At 40.2% G+C, this 15,838-nt stretch overlaps 1 protein-coding gene and 1 long non-coding RNA gene across 2 annotated transcripts in view; one reads left to right on the top strand and one right to left on the bottom strand.

Moving 5' to 3' along the window:
• The window catches only part of LOC142202337 (uncharacterized), a 652,408-nt gene that overhangs the window by 538,195 nt on the left and 98,375 nt on the right, over positions 1–15,838 (bottom strand). The window lies entirely within an intron of this gene.
• On the top strand, positions 2,849–3,631 carry LOC142202316 (olfactory receptor 2G6-like). The gene has a single exon (XM_075272379.1). The coding sequence runs from the start codon at positions 2,849–2,851 to the stop codon at positions 3,629–3,631; it is 783 nt and encodes a 260-aa protein (XP_075128480.1).

Below are 15,838 nucleotides of genomic sequence, written 5' to 3'. Positions count from 1 at the left end.
GAATATCGGGCTGGACTATTCTTATAATTGGGAGGTCACATGTTTTCGGCAGCCAATGGGTTTTTTCAATTTTTTTCACTGCCTCCAGTGTCGTAGTTCCCGTCCCACCTCCCTGTACAGTTATTGGTGCAAAAAACGCGCCAGGTAAGGTGGGAGGGGACACAAGTTTTTACTGCATATGCGGCCTTCGGTTTGTGAACCAATACATTGAACGCCCTGATATTCGATCGAATACCTATTCGATTGAACGGTGTTCGCTCATCTCTAATCATGTCCTTAGAGTAGGGGGGATCAACTCCCACTATACAGGGCAGCACAGCCAGGAGAGGGGAGGCGTTCTGGAAGGCAAAATCAGTGAACTGGAAACGGAAGGCCAGCCCTTCCCCCTACACATTGTAGCTGTATCTATAGTCAAAATAATTGTATAGTCTCGGCATCACTCTCGTGACATGAATAAATAGATTGGTGGAGTTTCTGTGTAGCTCAGCATATGGGGCACACAATCTTTATTCAGCAGGCGACTACACAATGATTTATAGAAAGTGCATAGATGTCTATGGAGCTGCAAATCCAAAGAGATATAGATATTAGAGATAAGCACACACTAAAATGTTCGGGGTTCGAAATCCGATTCGAACAGCCGCTCACTGTTCGACTGTTTGAACGGGTTTCGAACCCCATTATAGTCTATGGGGGAAATCTTCATTTCAGGGGTAGGCAACATTCGATCAAATTCTACTTACCAAGTCCATGAGTGAGGGTCGGGCTGCATTCTTCTCCCTGCGCAGCGTCCCCGTGTCCTCTTCTGGCCTTGAATTCACTCTACTAGGCATCGGACCTGGGCAGAGCCGACTACGCATGCCCGCACTACAAGCGGACAAGCCCGATGCCTGGCAGAGTGAATTCAGAGCCGGAAGAGGACGCAGGGAAGCTGCACAGGGAGAAGACTTCTAAAGGTAAGAGAAGAACCAGCATTGATTGGCCGACTGTATAGCATTCTGCCATTCAACGCTGGTTCTGCATCGAATCTTAACTTTGAACAGCTAGTAGTACTCGCTCATCTCTAATAGATATACAAAGAAGAGTAGTTTTAAACTGATGTGATATAGTTACACAACCAGTTGAGTGTTATCTTGTTAGTGAATATCTGGGGTGGGTATCTGTGGTATATCCTGAGTTTATCATTATATTGTTCCAGCCTGATGAAGGGTATTGTCCACCTGAAACATTGCACCGGAAACTACATGTACATGGACCAGCGATGTATGAGCTGAAACTTATGAGAAATATTTTAGCACTCAAACTGTGATTTATAATAAATGCTAAGAAAGTACCATGGGGTGCTCCGGTTATCTATAGCCATTCCCCTTGTCACAAGGCTCTGCCTGTATATACTATCAATGTTCCGTCACCACTGGCATGGTCACATCATACATACAACACACAGTAACCCGGCGATCACTATGCCACCATTGAGTACTCGCAGCTATTGTGCACCTCTTAGATTATAAGTCCTGCCTGTATCAAGTCAGTCAACTAGTAAGTATGTATGAATGAATTATTATTATTATTATTATTAATAATATTAGATATTAGAATATTTCTATTAATTAAAATTTGTTTTATAGATTCTAATAAATTAAAGAATTGATTGTGGGGTTAAACTGTAAAAGATTTATTTTTAGCTTTTTTTTTTTTTTATAATTAAAATTTTCCTCCGCAGAGCAGAACACTGGAGACTTATTATACGATAACAGAGAGATTTCCCAGGAGTGATCCCACCTGGTGTCTTACCGACATGTTATACATAAATATGCCCAGATATTGCTTCACGTGGCTTTACCTGGCCATGGACGCTGACTGTGCTGCCGGCTATAATATCATCATCAACCCCCCCACCGAAAACTGAGAATCAGGCAGAAATATAGATCTGAAAGATGAATGTCAGGAGCAAAAACATATCTGATGTGAGTAATAATATGTAAAACATCATATAACAAGTGCAAGAAAGATTTAAATTTTTAATTCTGGATTGTCAGAAATGCTTCATCAGATTCTACACATCACTGGGAGGTTTAGAGTCTCACTTCACTTCAGCCCTGTTCAGATTATTGGATATTTTTCAGATTTTTCACATTCAATATTTTCTACCAGACATTTTATTAAATGGACATGCCAGCTGTCAGAACACATGGGCTAACAAGCTGTAACATTACTGTAGTCCCCACATACAAGTGGTGAGATCTTTACAGCCACATATAGGTTCACATATTGTTACAATCTTTATCTTCTAAATAGAGCAATTACATTCAGCGATCATTCAAGATACAATGTGATCATTCTAGAAAAAATACACACGGTTGTATTTTGTGGGACAAGTGAGATTTTTTTTATTTATAGTGTTAAATCTGCTAGTAAGCTTCTAATCAATTTTGAAACAAAGTATAGTGATAGATATTCTTGTATCAAGAACATGAAAATCAAATTATAAAAATAACAAAGCAAATCCTGTTCGGTCGCTTGTATTCTCCAGTGTTTATTTATATTTTAGTTTATTTAATATATTGTTTGTGACACTAGAAGCGAAACCCAATGTATTGTGATATAATGATACAATGAAACAAATGAAACTGTAACTGATTTGTGTCTCAACATAACGGCTATCTGTTCTACACACAGGGGCCCAATCTGACGACCGTCACTGAATTTTTCCTCTTAGGATTTAGAATTTGCCAAGATGTAAGAATTTTACTGTTCTGTCTTTTCTTTCTCTTTTTTTTGTGGGACAATATGTGGGAACCTCCTGATCATCACCCTGGTGTCCACCAGTAAGATCCTCCACACCCCAATGTACTTCTTCATCTCACAACTCTCCATCAATGACATTGTGGCAACCACAACTATTCTCCCCAACTTGCTCCACATCTTACTGAACAATGGGGCGGCCATCTCTTTTATTGATTGCATCACTCAGCTTTATATTTTCGGTGCTGCAGAAACGTTACAATGTTTGCTCCTCGCTGTGATGTCCTATGACAGATATGTGGCCATCTGTAATCCCCTCCATTACTCCTCTATCATGACAAGTACATTGTGTTTGATATTGGCCATCAATTGCTGGTTATTGGGATTTGCCCTTAGTTTGAGTCACGTAATACCAATAGCGAAGCTGAAGTTTTGTGACTCAAATACCATTGACCATTTATTCTGTGATGTTGTCCCATTACTAGAACTTTCTTGTTCTGATACCTCCATTGTTCACTTAGAGATTTATATTATGGGTGTTCCAGTGTTAATAATCCCAACCACCATCATTGTAGCGTCTTATACTTATATTGTCCGGGCAGTCTTAAGGATCCCATCCAGTACTGGTAGACAGAAAGCCTTCTCCACCTGTAGCTCCCACCTCATTGTGGTCTCCATATTCTACTGGACCATGTTCAGTGTTTATATTGTCCCAGCAAAAAGAAAGATACCCACCATGAGTAAGATCCTCTCCCTGCTATATACTGTGTTCACCCCATTTGTCAACCCCATTATATACAGTCTGAGGAATAAGGACATTAAGAAAGCCGTACAGGGAAAGCTTCATAAACATACAAGTTTTTACCAACAGTTCACCAAAAATTGATTTGATACTTAACCCCTTAGAGACACAGCCCAAAAGTGACTTAAGGACCAGGCCTCTTTTTTCAAATCTGACATGTGTCACTTTAAATGGCGATAACTTTGAGACGCTTTAACTTACACAAGTGATTCTGAGATTGTTTTTTCGTAACACATTGTACTTCATGTCAGTAGTAAATTTTCGTCGATATGTTTTGTCTTTAATTATGAAAAAATAGGAAATTTGGTGAAAATTTTGAAAAAAATGCAGTTTTCAAACTTTGAAATTGCAAGCCTTTCAAATAGAAAGTCATACTACCCAAATTTTTTCATAAATATAATTAACCATGTCTCTGATTTATGTAGCAATCAAATTTTAAGCACCCTTTCATTTTTTTCAGATATTATAAGGCTTACAAGTCAAGGAGTAATTTTCCAAATTTTCAAAAAAATTTCCAAAACACATTTTTCAAGGGACCAGTTCAGTTCTGAAGGGAACTTGAAAGGCCTCTCTAATAAAACCCCCCAAAAGTCACCCCATTCTAAAAACTGCACTCCTGAAAGAATCTAAAACAGCAGTTAGAAAGTTTCTTAACCCTTTCAGCATTTCACAACAATTAAAACAAAATGGAAGTCAAATTTACATTTTTCAATTTCTGTCACTAATATATTCATTTAGCCCTAGAATTTACACATTTACTAAGGTTTAAAGGAGAAACTGCACCCCACATTTTGTTACACAATTTCTCCCGAACACGACAATACCCCATATGTGCTGGTACCCTAATGTACGGGCACACAGTCGCTCTCAGAGCGGATGGAGCGCTAATTGGATTTTGTAGGCCAGATTTTGCTAGAATATTTTTCAGGCGCCATGCCCCGATTGCAAAGCCCCCAAGGTGCCAAAACAGTGGAAAACCCCAAAATGTCACCCCATTTTGGAAACTAGACCCCTCAAGGAATTTATCAAGGGGTATAGTGAGCACTTGGACCCTACAGGTGTTTCACAGATTTTTTTACCATTGAGATGTGAAAATGAAAAATTACTTTTTTTCCAATAAATCGTCCATTTAGCGCCATATTTTTAATTTTTGCAAGTACTTAGAGAATTAAGAGCCCCCCACAATTTCCCCTGAACACGGCAATACCCCATATGGGATCATAATCTGCTGTATGGGTACATGTTTGGGCTCAGAATGGAAAGAACGCTATTTGGATTTTGGAGGGCATATATTGCTGGAATAGTTTTCAGGTGCCATGTCGCATTTGCTGAGCCCCTAAAGTATCAATACAATAGAAACCCCTCAAAAGTGACCCCATTTTAGAAACTACACCCGTCAAGGAATGTATCAAATGGTATTATGATTTTGAGACTAAAAATGCTTCCCAAAATTTGAAATTTTTAAAGAAATATGCCATTTTGGTATCCAATGCATTGCACCCACTTTGTATTGTCAGAGACCTGCACTCCTAAAACTATTAAGTGGGCGATCCCGAGGGGCAAAAAAATTATATATGTGGGTATAAACTGCTGCTTGGGCGCACAGCAGGGCTCAGAAGGGAAGGAGCACTGCGCTTTATAGCTTTTGGGGTACAGATTTAGAGGGACTTTCTGGGTGCCATGTTGTTTTTGCAGAGCCCTGGAGGTGCCAGTAAACTGGAATTCCCCAAGAAGTGACCCCATTTTGTAGGGGAAATTTTAGAGTCTCTGCAAAAGTGCCATGGCATCCAAAAACCAAACCGTCTAAGTCTGTGCTCCAAAAACCAAATAACCTTCTTCCCTTCTGTGTCTGGCTGGGCCCTAATATCAGTTTATACCCACATATGACATTACGTACGTTATCCGGGGTACACCAGTGTCATACATGTGCCCTAATATCAGTTTATACCCACATATGACATTACGTACATTATCCTGGTTACACCAGTTTCATACATGTGTCATACATGTGGCATACACTGCAGTTTGGGCACACAGCAGGGGGCAGAAGGGAAGGAGCGCGATGCGGCTTTTGGAGTACAGATTCAGATGTTTGGTATCTGGACGCCATGTCATGTTTGTAGAGCCTGTAAGGTACCAGAAAAGTGGATTCCCCAAAGGAGTGACCCCATTTTGAAAACTGCACCCCTCAAATAATTTCTCAGGGGGTGTAGTGAGTATTAGTATCCCGGACGTGACTGCACAGCGGATGGCGAAGAGGGAATGTGTAAGCGGTGCGGAGGACATTGCAGACACTAAATTCCCTACTGTACCCCCAGTAGCTCCTATGATTGGGGGAGTCACTCTGGGGGTCACTTTGGGGGTCACTTCTGGTATATTTTCCCTCATAAGCTGTAAATATAGGGTGTCCCCTGATATTCGCTCGCACAGCTTATACATTCCCTGCCTGCCGCACCCAGTTGTGTTCTAATGATTTGGCGATTTGGCGTGATTTTGTCTTCACATTGGTAGAGGCTATATTTTCTTTATTTTTCTGCTGACGTGGCCATATAAGGGCTTGTTGTTTGCGGGATGCGATGTATTTTGTAATGACACCATCTTGGGGTGCCTAAAACTTACTGATTACATTTTATTAACTCTTTTTTTGCTGGATTTAAAAGAGAAAAAATCAATTCTGGTATTGAGTTTTACCTTTTACATTTTGCGCCATGCAGCGTACAGTATAAGTAACATGTGACCTTTATTCTGCGGGTCGGTACGGTTACGGCGATACCTCATTTATGTTATTTTTTTATGCGATACTAAGTCTGCAGAACAAAAACACATTTGGGGACATAAATCAGTGATTTTTGCATCGCCATCTTCTGAGAGGCGTAACATTTTTATTTTTCACTTGACAGTGTTGGTTGAGGGCTTATTTTTTGCGGGACAACCTGTGCATTTTATTGGTACTATTTTGGGGTGCATATGACTTTTTGATCACTTTTTATAGCATATTTTGTAAGGTGAGATGGCGAAAAATCACTACTTCCGGCGGGTTTTTTCTGTTATTTTTTACCGCCGTTCACTGTGTACATTAAATATTGTTTCAGTTTTGTTGTACAGGTTGTTACGGACGCGACAATACCAAATATGTATTGTTTTTATTAATTTTTTGTGGTTTTTTTACATAATTCATTTTTTATAGAAAAAAGGGATTTTTGGGACTTTATAACTTTATTAATTGTTTTCAAATACTTTATTTTTTTTTTTACACTTTTTTTTTTTACTTGTTCTTGTGTCCCTATGGGACACATGGATCAGTGATTGCATGTATGCATGCAATCACTGATTCTCTACTCTAGACTGAGACACAGGCTGCAGTGACAGCCTGCACGTGTCTCACTCGAGAAACAGGAAGTGAGCTGTGCGGACGGGACAGACTCACTTCCAGAAGACGCCGGGAGCATCATCAGGTAAGTAAGTGCTCAGGGCTGTCTGGGGTCACTAACCAGACCCCAGACTACGTATTACAGATACCGGCACCCCCCGATCTCGGTCCGGGGGGTGCCGGCGGTGGGGGGGGAGAGATCGCGGCACCCTTTGTTTGCGGTGGTCATGTTTGACCATCGCAATCAAAGGGTTAAATCCTCCGATCGGTAAAAGTACTGACCGGAGGTTATGGAAAAGGGTGATAGCTGTCAGTAACAGCCATCACCCAGTTCCGATTCCACGGTACCTCGCGTACCTCGCGTCCATGACGTAATAGTACGTCAAAGGTCGCTAAGGGGTTAAATAAGTTAGCCCATAAATAATGTTACATTAACCCCTTTGCATACCTGAAAAACTGATGACACTTTAAACTTGGCACCCACTCAGGAGTTGAGTGAGCACCATAGATGCTGGGTCTCCACTGATCTACACAATGAATATTCAGTCCTCGTTCAGAGCAAGCCTTATCTCTTCAGATGCCTTGGTCAGATTCCTCTTTGTGTGGGTGTCCTGGCTTGGAGGTTAGCTTGAGAGGGAAAGTGTATGTAGGTGAAGAGAACTACTTGAGATGTTGATCAACCTGAAAGCTTGTTGGATGTCCTGTAAAGTGGAGCAGAGTCACACCTTATAAACAGTTTTACATAGGAGAGCAAATCGCGGGTGCAAACTAGGCTTCATGTTCAACTATTGTCTTCTATTGATCAACTGTGTTACACTGAAGTATTATATTTAATGTGATGGCAACATCTCCCTACCTAGAGAAGATGCTTCAATGAGAATAGAGTGTCTTAATGTCCTTTATCATGGTTGGTGGCTTCAGGTAATGCATGGTGTCCGTATTTTGGTGACACCTTGGAGAAGGGAGACCAGGTATAGTGGCACGTTAGCCACTAAGGAACATGGTGATGACTATGCCGAATCCAACAAGAGCAGCCACAATGGCTACTGACCTGGCGCTGGTGCTCATTGTCAGCACCTATTACAGCATAGAGGTCCATACTATTAAGTTAGTGGTTTTGATTTTGTTAAAAGTAAATAATTTATTCTTGAATTGCTTAGTAAATAAAGCATGCAACAAAAAACTAATAAAATAAAACATTATCAAAATAATTAAGAAGGTTTTTTATATTAAACAAATGTCCCCGTCTCATACAGTGCTTATATACTGTTAGGATATGCAGTAAAATACAGCAAACGCCTCCTGCTTCTACACACACACCATGCTTCTCATCTGAGTTCATTTGCTCTTGGACATACTCTTGTTTTTTGTGAACCCCTACAGCCCCAGGGCAATGCCCAAGAAGTAGATGTTATTGTTCTTCATCTATCCATCAATGCATGAATGTAAGTGTATCCTATAAGATATATATTAAAGGGATTACATCATTGATGTTGCAATATTAACACATTTGGTGGCCTCCTCAAAGGGCCTCAGGAGGAGACACAATTCCCTGATAGGCCATACTTGTTGTAATCGGGTCTGCTGCTGCTGCTAATCACATTGACCCAGTGGGCCATGAAAAACATGTCTTATTGTCACTGACATTACTTAGTATGTGTGTGCATTAAATAGCTAGAAGGTTTTTTGTGGTAAAATTAGGGTCTCGGCTTATATTCAGGTCAGCTTATACTTGAGTATATACAGTCCTATGAAAAAGTTTGGGCACCCCTATTAATCTTAATCATTTTTAGTTCTAAATATTTTGGTATTTGCAACAGCCATTTCAGTTTGATATCTCTAATAACTGATGGACACAGTAATATTTCAGGATTGAAATGAGGTTTATTGTACTAACAGAAAATGTGCAATATGCATTAAACCAAAATTTGACCGGTGCAAAAGTATGGGCACCCTTATCATTTTATTGATTTGAATTCCCCTAACTACTTTTTACTGACTTACTGAAGCACAAAATTGGTTTTGTAACCTCAGTGAGCTTTGAACTTCATAGCCAGATGTATCCAATCATAAGAAAAGGTATTTAAGGTGGCCAATTGCAAGTTGATCTCCTATTTGAATTTCCTCTGAAGAGTGGCATCATGGGCTACTCAAAACAACTCTCAAATGATCTGAAAACAAAGATTGTTCAACATAGTTGTTCAGGGGAAGGATACAAAAAGTTGTCTCAGAGATTTAACCTGTCAGTTTCCAATGTGAGGAACATAGTAAGGAAATGGAAGACCACAGGGACAGTTCTTGTTAAGCCCAGAAGTGGCAGGCCAAGAAAAATATCAGAAAGGCAGAGAAGAAGAATGGTGAGAACAGTCAAGGACAATCCACAGACCACCTCCAAAGAGCTGCAGCATCATCTTGCTGCAGATGGTGTCACTGTGCATCGGTCAACTATACAGCGCACTTTGCACAAATAGAAGCTGTATGGGAGAGTGATGAGAAAGAAGCCGTTTCTGCACGTACGCCACAAATAGAGTTGCCTGAGGTATGAAAAAGCACATTTGGACAAGGCAGCTTCATTTTGGAAACAAAAATTGAGTTGTTTGGTTATAAAAAAAGGCGTTATGCATGGCGTCCAAAAAGAAACAGCATTCCAAGAAAAACACATGCTACCCACTGTAAAATTTGGTGGAGGTTCCATCATGCTTTGGGGCTGTGTGGCCAATGCCGGCACTGGGAATCTTGTTAAAGTTGAGGGTCGCATGGATTCCACTCAGTATCAGCAGATTCTTGAGAATAATGTTCAAGAATCAGTGAGGAGGATCTACTAAATATTAATGTCACTTTTCTGTTGAGGTGCCCATACTTTTGCACCGGTCAAATTTTGGTTTAATGCATATTGCACATTTTCTGTTAGTACAATAAACCTCATTTCAATCCTGAAATATTACTGTGTCCATCAGTTATTAGATATATCAAACTGAAATGGCTGTTGCAAATACCAAAATATTTAGAACTAAAAATGATTAAGATTAATAGGGGGGCACAAACTTTTTCATAGGACTGTACTGTCTCACAGGCTGCATTGGTCCTCCTTTTGTCATCAATGTTTCTGTGTTTATATTGTCTGTCAACTGTTTTTAATTATTATTATTTAATAAATTTTGTATATTTTTATGGTGATTCTGTCTCTCTGACATATTTTTTAATTTGTTTTGTGAACTCACCTCACATAGTAAGTCTTTTTTTGCAATTTTTGTGTATACATCTGAGATGTAGCAGAGTCGAGTATACGGCACAGCAGGGAGGAAACAGAAGAGTAGTACGCTCCCATAGGAGTGAATGGATGCAGTCGGTACGCAGGGGGTTAAGCGACTGGATGCCGGCAAAGTCTGCGTGCCGGCTGCTTCCATTCATTCTTATGGGTGCGTGCTCACTCATCTGATACTATAGCTTTTCCCACAATGATTGACCAGTAGCCAAGCATTGTGGGAAATAACCTCCGACCTTGATCCTGCCGGAAAAGATCGGAATCGGAATTCTGATCGCGATCGTGAAATTTACTCGATCGCCGATCGGAATCCAAACATTTCCGATCCCGCTCGCTCAACCCTATACAAAACATGTAATACTGCACTATAGTATAGTCAGCTAGTCATTGCAATCACTTGGCTAATGCTAAGTTGGAGAAGGAAAAGACCCTCATGGAGGACCTTTCTTTTAGCCAATTTCATTATGAAAACGCCGGACCCCATTCTAATCAATGGGAACTGCTGTTGTCCGCGTGTAACTGCTGTTTTGGTGGTCTGCAACCCGTCATTTGGGTCGCCAAGCAGACTCAATCAGTGAACAGCCCAAAATAGATGTGAACCTAGCCTAATACAGAGGTTTACCAGTAAAATGATGCCCCAGGCAAGCACTGTATGTAGAGTCAGGCTTCCCATTACGCTGGTCCATAAAAGACCATCATGTTGAGAATCTGGTATCCTGAGGACATTGTAATTTGAGGGATCTCTTAAATAACAACATTGAAAACAGTGACCATGTCCAAATATCAGATACTTATAAATGAGATCTAATACTTGTGGTTGGATGGCTTACTGGATGGATTGCCCATGTGTCTACCTGTCTTCATGTCCTTATTTGTGTATCACAAACTAGGCAACTTGTCTAAAAACAACATTGTGTGATGACAATTTATCACAAAATGATCTGCTAAGTAACCTTTATATGTGAATATGTGAGCACCATCGGGCAAGGAAGGATTGGAGCCTCTGCAAGGTTTGGTAGTAAATTGTGTTTCATAAGAAGTTACATTTGTTAACCAAACTGGAGATGAGATAAGTTTGGTCACCTCCAAAACTGTTTCTTTATGAATATTCTGGGATTCTTTGTCTCTAGGCAAAATCCTAACCATGATCTTTAGCTCTTCCCATTGCTTTCTTGCTTGTACTTGCAGCCTCATTGTTTTCATTGTCTGGACGCTGTTCACTTGGCCAAATATGATTTATTTCTTGTTTTCTTTGTTGTCTCTGACTTATCTTGCATCTTCTTCTTTCAGTTATTACTAGAGATGAGCGAACACTAAAATGTTCGAGGTTCGAAATTCGATTCGAACAGCCGCTCACTGTTCGTGTGTTCGAATGGGTTTCGAACCCCATTATAGTCTATGGGGAACATAAACTCGTTAAGGGGGAAACCCAAATCCGTGTCTGGAGGGTCACCAAGTCCACTATGACACCCCAGGAAATGATGCCAACACCTCTGGAATGACACTGGGACAGCAGGGGAAGCATGTCTGGGGGCATAAAAGTCACTTTATTTCATGGAAATCCCTGTCAGTTTGCGATTTTCACAAGCTAACTTTTCCCCATAGAAATGCATTGGCCAGTGCTGATTGGCCAGAATACGGAACTCGACCAATCAGCGCTGGCTCTGCTGGAGGAGGCGGAGTCTAAGATCGCTCCACACCAGTCTCCATTCAGGTCCGACCTTAGACTCCGCCTCCTCCGGCAGAGCCAGCGCTGATTGGCTGAAGGCTGGCCAATGCATTCCTATGCGAATGCAGAGACTTAGCAGTGCTGAGTCAGTTTTGCTCAACTACACATCTGATGCACACTCGGCACTGCTACATCAGATGTAGCAATCTGATGTAGCAGAGCCGAGGGTGCACTAGATCCCCTGTGCAAACTCAGTTCACGCTAATAGAATGCATTGGCCAGCGCTGATTGGCCAATGCATTCTATTAGCCCGATGAAGTAGAGCTGAATGTGTGTGCTAAGCACACACATTCAGCACTGCTTCATCACGCCAATACAATGCATTAGCCAGTGCTGATTGGCCAGAGTACGGAATTCGGCCAATCAGCGCTGGCCAATGCATTCTATTAGCCCGATGAAGTAGAGCTGAATGTGTGTGCTAAGCACACACATTCAGCACTGCTTCATCACGCCAATACAATGCATTAGCCAGTGCTGATTGGCCAGAGTACGGAATTCGGCCAATCAGCGCTGGCTCTGCTGGAGGAGGCGGAGTCTAAGATCGCTCCACACCAGTCTCCATTCAGGTCCGACCTTAGACTCCGCCTCCTCCAGCAGAGCCAGCGCTGATTGGCCGAATTCCGTACTCTGGCCAATCAGCACTGGCTAATGCATTGTATTGGCGTGATGAAGCAGTGCTGAATGTGTGTGCTTAGCACACACATTCAGCTCTACTTCATCGGGCTAATAGAATGCATTGGGCAATCAGCGCTGGCCAATGCATTCTATTAGCTTGATGAAGCAGAGTGTGCACAAGGGTTCAAGCGCACCCTCGGCTCTGATGTAGCAGAGCCGAGGGTGCGCTTGAACCCTTGTGCAGCCTCGGCTCTGCTACATCAGAGCCGAGGGTGTGCTTGAACCCTTGTGCACACTCTGCTTCATCAAGCTAATAGAATGCATTGGCCAGCACTGATTGGCCAGAGTACGGAATTCGGCCAATCAGCGCTGGCCAATGCATCCCTATGGGAAAAAGTTTATCTCACAAAAATCACAATTACACACCCGATAGAGCCCCAAAAAGTTATTTTTAATAACATTCCCCCCTAAATAAAGGTTATCCCTAGCTATCCCTGCCTGTACAGCTATCCCTGTCTCATAGTCACAAAGTTCACATTCTCATATGACCCGGATTTGAAATCCACTATTCGTCTAAAATGGAGGTCACCTGATTTCGGCAGCCAATGACTTTTTCCAATTTTTTTCAATGCCCCCGGTGTCGTAGTTCCTGTCCCACCTCCCCTGCGCTGTTATTGGTGCAAAAAAGGCGCCAGGGAAGGTGGGAGGGGAATCGAATTTTGGCGCACTTTACCACGCGGTATTCGATTCGATTCGAACATGGCGAACACCCTGATATCCGATCGAACATGTGTTCGATAGAACACTGTTCGCTCATCTCTAGTTATTACCATTTGACCAGACAGTGTTCCATGCTTCTGGACAACCTAGAAATAAAAACAGTCCTTTGTTAATTTACTTTAATAGAAAGCTAGAAAGACAACCTATAGCAGGTCAGCCAACAAGTTAGTGCTGTGATTATTGTACAATGTATGTAAACCCCTTCAGAAATGTACAACACCATGGCAATGATAGTGCCATATACATAAATAATAATAATAATAATAATAATAATAATAATAATAATAATAATAATAATAATAATTTATTATTATTAGTATCATTATTATTATTATTATTATTAGTATTATTATTATTATTATTATTATTATTATTATTATTATTATTATTATTATTTAAACATGCATAATTTACATTATTTTATAGATTCTTATAAATTAAATAATTGAATTCTGGGGTTAAACTGTAAATGTATTATTTTTCTCCATTGGCCAGAACACTGGAGACTAATCAGACAATAACAGAGAGATTTCCCAGGAGTGATCCTACCTGGTGTCTTACCTACATGTTATACATAAATATGCCCAGATATTGCTTCACGTGGCTTTACTTGGCCATGGACGCTGACTGTGCTGCTGGCTGACATTATCATCAATTCCTCCAAGGAACTGAGAATCTGAAAGATGAATGTCAGAAGCGAAAAAATACCTGATGTGAGTAATAACATGGAACACATTATGTAACAAGTGCAGGAAAGTATCCTAAAGATCTCTGCTGGCTGCAATACATCTACGGCAAAATAAGTACAATGTTTTCTTTTCTTTTTTTCTTGAATTAAAGACTTTAACCTTTAGAAGTAAAAAGCTATTTTTGATAAGCGATGTGCAAAACTAGTCCTGAAAGCTGTCAGTAATTTTACACTAAGGGTGCATTCACACTGAGTATGTGATTCTGCCTGATTCTGAACGTGTTTTAACACACAAACGTTTTCCAACAAAAGTGAATGAACATCATTGTGTAGAAATATCTATATTCAGAATATTAGATAACTTGTTCTATAAAGCAGGAATGGATAATTATTACAGACAGATTCTATTAATATAACTAGGTGTGAAAGGAAAAGGCAGAAAAAATACTTGAATATTTTGGATCAACACTGAGAAAATAAATCTTGCTGCAGGTTTACAGACTTTATATTGTGTCCTCACAGAGCTGGTCAAAAAGTTTGGAAAAAAAATAAAGAAATAAATAAAATGATTTAAGGGTCTCAAATACTCAGATCGTATTCACAATACAACATAGATTACATATAAGAAGCTAAGAAGCGAAAAATTACACATTTTTCCATTTCATTTAAAAAAAATCTAAATTGATGGTAGCAACACATCTCAATAAAGTTTGGGTTAACAAAACTGCTGGGAAAGTAAGAGGTAAAACTGAAAAACATCTTGAGAGTCACATGACTATGCATAAAAATGGCACGCCGGAGAGAAAGAGTCTCTCAGAAGCAAACTTGGTCAGAAGTTCATAATTCTGTGAAAAATTGCATCTAAAAATTGTTGAATAATTTCCAAAAAAATGTTCCTCAATGTGAAATTGTGAAGACTTTGAATATCACACTACCTACAATGCATAACATCATCAAAAAATTCAGACAACCTGGAGAAATCCATCCACATGACCAATGGTCGACATTGCAAGCTTGGGATCTATGAATAGGAATGAATAGGTAATGAAAATCATAGCATGGGCTCAGGACAGTAACATAGATCACTGTCCAATCCACAAATGCAAGTTAAAACTGCATGCAAAGTAGAAGCCAAATATCAACACAATCCAGGAACACTGCTGTAATTTCTGGGCCAAATCTGATTTAAAATGGATTGAGGCAAAATGTAAAATGGTCCTGTGTTCAGATGTCAAATCAAAATGTGCAATGGACTGGCAGAGAATGATAAATATATTTCCCAACATGCTGCACCTTTTTATGTGACCATTCATTGCAGGTTGATAAACAAATCACCAAAATGCCTAGTGTAGACATCCTCTTATGCCTGAATGAGTAGACAGCAATGTTCCCATTATGATTCTGGTAAAACAGCCCTTTATCATTTCAAGATAATCCCATACTGCACTCACATGCCCCATATGAACAAGAACAGAGAAACCTTCATTGGAGCATATAGCTTATTCTATCTGGAATTTGGTTATATTGATACTTGTTTTTTTTTTGTTTTTGTTTTTTTTTCATCATATGTGATTGGCAGGTGAGCTCCGCTTAGAGTATTTGCAATTCGTAAAGCATTCCTTGCACAGTAGCTGCAGCGGGTTCAAGGATTTCAGGGTACAAAAAGGCAACACTATGGAAAATTTAGTGGAAACAAAGTGATCAGAATGTAGTTATATGTTGCCCATAGGTGTATTGGTGGAACCCCTCCATCCCAAACACTACACTTAGGATAAGATCCCACATAGCTCTTTTGTTGTTGTTGTTGTTGTTGTTGTTGTTGCAGATCTTGTTACCATTTTTTG

The sequence above is a fragment of the Leptodactylus fuscus genome, chromosome 5, assembly GCF_031893055.1.
Source record: "Leptodactylus fuscus isolate aLepFus1 chromosome 5, aLepFus1.hap2, whole genome shotgun sequence".
Classification (NCBI taxonomy): domain Eukaryota; kingdom Metazoa; phylum Chordata; class Amphibia; order Anura; family Leptodactylidae; genus Leptodactylus; species Leptodactylus fuscus.
This window is presented reverse-complemented; position numbering and strand designations above follow the sequence as displayed.

Bases quoted from the DNA above. Each gene is read 5' to 3' on its own strand.
- LOC142202316 (XM_075272379.1), top strand. From the start codon at position 2,849: ATGTACTTCTTCATCTCACAACTCTCCATCAATGACATTGTGGCAACC.